General features: G+C 38.7%; 1 protein-coding gene across 1 annotated transcript in view; it reads right to left on the bottom strand.

Annotated features, from left to right (window-relative positions):
- The window catches only part of LOC107583213 (VPS10 domain-containing receptor SorCS3-like), a 96,914-nt gene that overhangs the window by 22,281 nt on the left and 66,629 nt on the right, over nt 1–8,004 (bottom strand). Inside the window, exons 9-11 of the mRNA XM_016269363.1 lie at nt 7,230–7,339; nt 6,002–6,119; nt 5,788–5,921 (exon numbers count right to left, since the gene is read on the bottom strand). Of these exons, the coding sequence (XP_016124849.1) occupies nt 5,788–5,921; nt 6,002–6,119; nt 7,230–7,339 (362 nt within the window). The remainder of the gene's footprint in view (nt 1–5,787; nt 5,922–6,001; nt 6,120–7,229; nt 7,340–8,004) is intronic.

Raw genomic sequence — 8,004 nt, 5'->3', positions numbered from 1 at the left:
TATGTATATGTATATATATATATATATATATATACTGTATATAGTGTAAAATATGTAAAAGTTTAGACTTTTAAAAGTTTATGTTTAAAAAAGCCTCTTAACTGTTGACTACACACTGTATATTCTGCAATTATTATTAAAGGTGAAGAAATGAAAAATTCCTAATTGCAGATACCCTTGCAACAAATGCATTACAAATGTTATTTGGTTATTCTTTCAATATCACATATCTTATATCTGCAGCTAGAAGACATATATTCAATTCTTACTTTCAATTCAACCTAAACCAATAAAAATTTATTAGATGAGCTCTCTGTATCAGAGTTAATGGAAAGAGACAACATATTACATTCCACAGAGTAAATTACTCTGCAAATCTGGTCACAAGTTGCTTTTTGCATCTTCAAAACAATTTAAAAGTTATGTGATTTCACAACAAATTCAGCAAAAGTTGTCTTGTTTGTCAAGCATTTTCCTATTTTACAAACGCAGGATGAAATTTGTAACAGTGGGTCGAACTGATCTGGACAATGAATATATGAAAACAAAATATCACAGAAGCTAATGGACTTAAATTAAACTGCAAACGTTTTTCTGAAAAAAAAAAACGGAAAAAAAAAAGTTCTGCAGCTTTGCTGTATTTGGTTAATTAAAGACAAAAAGATAACTGGGTAAAATTTGGTAATTAATTAGCATGCAAATAAAATCTGTTTAGTTGTTTGTCATGTCTGTATCGTCCAAACTACTACAAGTGCAAATAACACAAAAAGCCATTATAAAAAATAACATTGCTATTACACTGTGAATTATGGTCCTTTAATTTGTTAACACTATATATATTATATCTGTTCTGGCAGCACTAAACCTAACTTTTTTCAAACTTTAATTACTGGCTTGAAGTTAGAAAGCCATGAAGATTTGAAACGTATTTCTGCTAGATTGAACCAACATGCATTTTAAAGACATCATCTTGAAATGCAGTGTTTAACTCACTTAGTTAAGGCTAATTGTTCTGATCGTGTACCTGAATGCTTAGTTCTCATTTGAAACATGCATTGAGTCTAGCATGCAACATGTCCTAATTGCTAATTTCCTTTCATTGCTCAACTGCCTAAATAAAAATAAGTGGCAAAAATAAAACCATGCTTATTTTCTTTTTAAGTTAGCATATTATAGTAATTTCTCCTGATAGAAAATGAAATAAATGTTTCCTGCTAAACTACGTGCAGCGGCTCTGGCCAGGAGATTTTACAAAACTGACTTGGAATGTAGCTATAGGACAGAAGTTGAATTACAGATTTAGTAGAGCTATCAAGAGAAGATTGCTGTGATAGCAAGGTAATGGTGTAAACATATATAAACAGGCTTGCAGGAATATGTTACATGAAAAAATTTAAGGATATAACAAAGACAGTCGATGTACAGTCAAGTTAAGATGATGTCTTTGGTGAGCAGAAGATACTTATGCTTATAACATAACATTTTCTCAGTCTCAAACTTTTGACATGATACTTTTATTGACAAACTAAAAATAAAGCTACTTAATTTTGCAAACAGAATGTTCTCATATTATCTCAACATACTACATTTCTCACATAGCAAAAATGTTTCCTTTTCTGTGAAAAAAAAATCAGCTATCTTCATATTTTAGGAGGGTCCTAGTAAGGGGTCCTTTCCTTTGATATTTTGCAGAAAGGATTGTTTAATGAAAAAATATATATCATTAGAATCAAAGTACTGGGTAAATTAAAGTCACACAATAAAACTCAAGACACATCCTGGGGACTGCTTGCATACAGAGAAGATAAATTAACACATATCTGAAAGCATGTTAAGATTTTATTTGTACTGTTGCTGCAAAACAAGACCAAACAGAACAGAAGAATGTATTAAAGACAAAGGATACTCTGTGCATTGTTGGAATAAGAAAACACTTGGTCTGCGAATGTGATACATGATATAGATCCCAAGGTATTTATATACAGTATACTTTAAAAGAACCTCCAGACAGACAACAACAGACTATGATGAGACAGAATCTCGATCTTCTCTTTCTCCCTCAGCCCTGTGGCCTTTAAAAGCTTTAAAGTCCAGAGACTGTCTGAATCATGCAACTTGATCCTCAAAAAGGCACCTTTCCCACCTACACTGACCCTACAGAGGGGGTTAACCAGTGCACTGGTGTAGAAGCACTTTGTCTATTCTGAGATCTTTGAAAACAGCTCCTGGATCGCCAGTGAACAGAACACAAAGGCTGTGCAGATTTATAAAATATCTGTGATCCCACCAAAAGAAAAGACTAAGACACAAAACTGCACAGGACAGCAGAAGAAAATCTAGACCACACTTTATGTTTGCAGGAGTTTGACGTCTTGCTCTGTTTGAACGGTTCGATAAATTGACTCAACAAATGAATATCTGCTGTTGTGTATAAAGCATTTGTGAACTGGTTTACACTGATAAAATAAAAGTATCATGTCAAAAGTTTGAGACTGAGAAAATGTTATGTTATAAGCATAAGTATCTTCTGCTCACCAAAGCTGCACTTATTTATTCAAAAAAAATGCAGTAAAAACAAATATTGTCACCGTCCAGGAGTGTGGAGGCAGGCAGGATGATGAGGATTCAAAAGAAGGATATTTTACATTTCTCACATAGCAAAAATGTTTCCTTTTCTGTGAAAAAAAAATCAGCTATCTTCATATTTTAGGAGGGTCCTAGTAAGGGGTCCTTTCCTTTGATATTTTGCATGAAAAAATATATATCATTAGAATCAAAGTACTGGGTAAATTAAAGTCACACAATAAAACTCAAGACACATCCTGGGGACTGCTTGCATACAGAGAAGATAAATTAACACATATCTGAAAGCATGTTAAGATTTTATTTGTACTGTTGCTGCAAAACAAGACCAAACAGAACAGAAGAATGTATTAAAGACAAAGGATACTCTGTGCATTGTTGGAATAAGAAAACACTTGGTCTGCGAATGTGATACATGATATAGATCCCAAGGTATTTATATACAGTATACTTTAAAAGAACCTCCAGACAGACAACAACAGACTATGATGAGACAGAATCTCGATCTTCTCTTTCTCCCTCAGCCCTGTGGCCTTTAAAAGCTTTAAAGTCCAGAGACTGTCTGAATCATGCAACTTGATCCTCAAAAAGGCACCTTTCCCACCTACACTGACCCTACAGAGGGGGTTAACCAGTGCACTGGTGTAGAAGCACTTTGTCTATTCCGAGATCTTTGAAAACAGCTCCTGGATCGCCAGTGAACAGAACACAAAGGCTGTGCAGATTTATAAAATATCTGTGATCCCACCAAAAGAAAAGACTAGGACACAAAACAGCAAAACTGCACAGGACAGCAGAAGAAAATCTAGACCACACTTTATGTTTGCAGGAGTTTGACGTCTTGCTCTGTTTGAACGGTTCGATAAATTGACTCAACAAATGAATATCTGCTGTTGTGTATAAAGCATTTGTGAACTGGTTTACACTGATAAAATAAAAGTATCATGTCAAAAGTTTGAGACTGAGAAAATGTTGTTATAAGCATAAGTATCTTCTGCTCACCAAAGCTGCACTTATTTATTCAAAAAAAATGCAGTAAAAACAAATATTGTCACCGTCCAGGAGTGTGGAGGCAGGCAGGATGATGAGGATTCAAAAGAAGGATATTTAATGTAGCGACAACAAGGCAGAGACAGACACACACTCGGGGTAACATTCATAATAACCGACAACACTAGAATACAAGAGACAGGAACTTATAGGGCAGATAACGAGGGGCAGACAGGTGAACACAATGAGGGTAATTAACTAATGATTATACGGGCTAAACCAACACGAGGGGAAGAAACCACAACAAACAGTCCACAGGGGCGTTACATTACTCCCCCCTCCCGGAAGGTGCGTCCTCGCACCGTAGAAACAGAGGGAGGGGCGGAGGGAGACAAGGCAGTGGATGTGAGATGGTGACAAGGGAAGGCACAGGGCAGGCAGGCAGACCAGACAGGTGGATGTTCCGCCGGAGGACAGCCTTCCAGGAGGAGGACGGTTAACAGAGACCAGGGAGGTGACGATGGAGGCAGGAGCCAGGGAGACGACAGGAGGGAACCGGAGCAGGAGGCAAGTGGGACCCTAGCAGCCCATGGTGAAGCCGACGGAGGGAGGAGCCATGGAGGAGGAATATCCACCGACCCCAGGGGGCCGACCAACGGCGGCGGAGCAGGAGCCCGAGGCGGAGATGGAGAGCCAAAGAGCCAGGGGGATGCAGAGGATCTGGGGGCCCAGGGTGGAGCCGAGGGCTCCACCAGAGCGACGAGGCGCAGCCAGAGGAGAGGAGTCCAGAGGCGATGGAGAGAGCTCTTGGGCTGGAGCCCTTCCTGGGCGGAACTGGGGATCGGGAGCCATTCCTAGGCTCGACAGGGGATCGGGAGCCATTCCTGGGCTAAACAGAGGATTCCGTGGTCTCTCCTCCTCATTTTGGCACCGAATACCCTCTATAGTTGATTGGCCGAATATGTCCCAGAAGTGTCTCACAAAACCCTCAAGTGAGTGAATCCCCGGGCTCTGTGCAGTCCACAAGGCTTCGGCCCACTGCAAGGCTCGTCCAGACAGCAACGAGATAATGAATGACACTTTGGCCCGCTCAGTCACAAACAGGTGTGGTTGCATCTCCAGGTAGCGGGAACATTGCAGCAAGAACCCGCTGCCAAAGGCTGCCTCACCCGCAAAGCTGGCTGGCCGGGTCATGGGACAGGTGGGGTAATCCATAAAAAAAGATATAAAAACTGACAAAAACTGGACAAAACAAACGAGGGAAAAGACGCCGCTATACTGTACTTTTGGGTCGGTTATTCTGTCACGGTCCAGGTGTGTGGAGGCAGGCAGGATGACGAGGACGACAAGGATTCAAAAGAAGGATATTTAATGTAGCGACAACAAGGCAGAGATAGACACACACTCGGGGTAACATTCACAATAACCGACAACACTAGAATACAAGAGACAGGAACTTATAGGGCAGATAACGAGGGGCAGACAGGTGAACACAATGAGGGTAATTAACTAATGATTATACGGGCTAAACCATCACGAGGGGAAGAAACCACAACAAACATTCCACAGGGGCGTTACAAATATATTATGAAATATTGTCACAATTTAAAATAATTGTTTTCTATCTTATTGTATTTTAAAAATGTATTTGTTTCTTTGAATGCAAAGCTGAATTTTCAGCATCATTTTTTCCAGTCTCCAGTGTCACATGATCCTTTAGAAATCATTCTAATATGCTTATTTACTGCTCAAGAAACATTTGAAATATAAATCTTTTGTAACATTATAAATGTCTTTACTGTCACTTTCGATCAATTTAATACATCCTTGCTGAATAAAAGTATTAATTTATGGCTATACTATTTTGTAATAAGTTAATGGCATTAGTTGCAACCTCTGATTACTGTATGTTCAGACTAGCCAGTTTGTGAGACCGTGACAAGAAAAGTTAATGTATATGCATACCCGTAATGATAATCAAATATCTCAATTTGGATCACATCTAAAATGATGATAAGCATATAAAGAGACCTTTTTTAATTGGAGTCAGATCAAATTAATAACACAGTCTGTCTAAAGTAAATTAAACTGTTTAAGACAATTCTTCCAGAAGCACAAGAAAATATATACCTGTAGGAAATCACTGATGGAGCTGCCGGATCAGTGGGTGGATCTTAAGTTGGGTTCATTTTGTTAAGTACGCTGTTCACTCACCATTCAAAGTCGTGTGCTCTGCAGATGCAGGGTTCTGCAGACAGGATCCTGGAGTTGTCCCATCCCACCATGCAGTAATTTCCGGGACGACGTTTCATGTAGATCTGCTTTTGACCCATTATGCATGGCTCACCCTAAGAAAATAACATCTAACTCAGTTGCAACCTATATTACAATTTCAGAAATTGTGTTTCCGCTTGTTGTTTTATTTTACCTGGTTATGCAGGTGCCAGGTTTGGTAGTCTCCCTCTGTGCACCTTCTGGTGAATATGGACTTGTAGTCAATTTTGATAAGCTGCCATTCAGAACGATGACTGAAGTGTCCGAAAAACCTGCCAATTGACAAAGAAATGTTTAATTCTCATACTCTACCTTCATTCACTGGTCCAGACGTGTGTGCGTTTGGAATTAAACTTTGCAAAAAGGCACATCTCCAGAGGCTGGGCTGAGCAATCCTGGGTTACTTCATCAGCTATGTCTGAAATTGCTCTCTCCTAATTAACAAAATGGGGTTATTAGAATTATCTGAATTCAGAGAGAACAATTTAATGCCCAATGTAGCTCATTCTTTTAAAAAAATAACTAGTTTCTTGACTAAATTGGATAACACACACACATGTTGGGTTTCCATGTTTTATTGGGACATTCCATAGATGTAATTTTTATACTGTAGAAACGGTACGTTCTATCCCCTTACTTTAACCCTACCCCTAAACCTACTCCTCACTTAAAGCTTTCTGCTATTTTAGATTTTCAAAAAACTTAATTCTGTATGATTTATAAGCTGTTTTCCCCACAAGGACAATGATTTGGGATATTGCCATCTTTGTGGGGGCATTTTTCCCATAATGTAGGGTATACCTGAACCACACACACACAATACATTTTAAATATGATACTTAAAAAGACAATGAAACCACTAATCGGACAATACTCATATATTTACAATATTAGTTAATGTTACTGTCACCATTATTATTTCCCAGATTAAGAAGAGTTTGAATTTGAATAAAGAGCACAAATTTACTCACTCTTAATTGACTTCCACTGACTTCCACATTTCTCAAAGTAGCCTATTTCGTGTTCCAGAGAAGACAGAAAGTCATACTGGTTTTCGACGACATGAGCTTGAGTAAATAATTTTAATTTTCAGATGAACTATCTATTCAAAAGTTCTTTGTATTGTGATTTAGAGTGATTTGTTTATAAACAAGCTGAGTCGTACTCCAAATTACATTTTCAATTGGTGCAAAAATTCACTTTCACACCAACTAAACGGACCAAACGCTGTCTGCAAACAAACATGAGGGTCCGCAGCAAAAGCTCTGGAGTGAAAGTGTCCTAGCCTGACGTAACATGCAATGTTTAAGTTTCTTATAAACATGCCAACACACCCAACAGCAGCCGAACATGACAGTCCCACACATGCTGCTCAGGTTTACCCTTTACCTGTAGCCACGATGACTCCCGGCGCTGAGCTCTTGGTGGAGATGGAGCCTGAGAGGTATGGGTTCTCTGACATCTGCAGTTGTAGGTGCAGCGAGCAAAACGGCTGAGCAGAGAGAAAGTGACACATCCTCCATTAGCCACAACAGAGCTATAATGTAGCTGTCAATCAAAACAAGCCGATATGATCCCGCAGGCATGAGAAAGTCTAAGACAATAAGCTCATGAGTGCTGCTGTGTTGGCCATAATGTAGGCGACTTTATGCTTAATATTACACAATTCATAATACAGAAACAACTCCCATAATTCACTGTCATGAAACATGGATAATACTATGTGATCTATTGCATACCGGATACGGTTAATCTTGTGGTCGGATATCTGTATGTAAACAAAATAACACAGCTCAGGAAAATCAAGACAATAAATCTAGAAAGCAAACTCAGCCAATCAAGTTAAAGGATGATAGAAGACTACGCTGCATGAGATGCTACGGTTATCAAGGCAACACAAACAGAATTTAGGAAATTATAGCTGTTGTGGGAATAATTCATTGGAATGTTTCATTCACATTCAGATGTAGAGTATTCCAACCTGAAATGTCTTATTTTAGACCATAAAGGCCAAATGATACAAAACAAAACTAAATGCCAGTAGTAATCTTAGCTTAGCAGGTGTAGAGAAATTGCCTGGCAACAAAATTATAGAGAATAAACATTGCTTTAATGTGTTCTGTAGATGCACAATTATCAACACAGAGGATCACACCT

This window comes from Sinocyclocheilus grahami, unplaced genomic scaffold, assembly GCF_001515645.1.
Source record: "Sinocyclocheilus grahami isolate Dianchi unplaced genomic scaffold, SAMN03320097.WGS_v1.1 scaffold51.1, whole genome shotgun sequence".
Taxonomy (NCBI): domain Eukaryota; kingdom Metazoa; phylum Chordata; class Actinopteri; order Cypriniformes; family Cyprinidae; genus Sinocyclocheilus; species Sinocyclocheilus grahami.
Note: the sequence above shows the minus strand (reverse complement) of the source record. Positions and strands in the feature narration are given on the sequence as shown.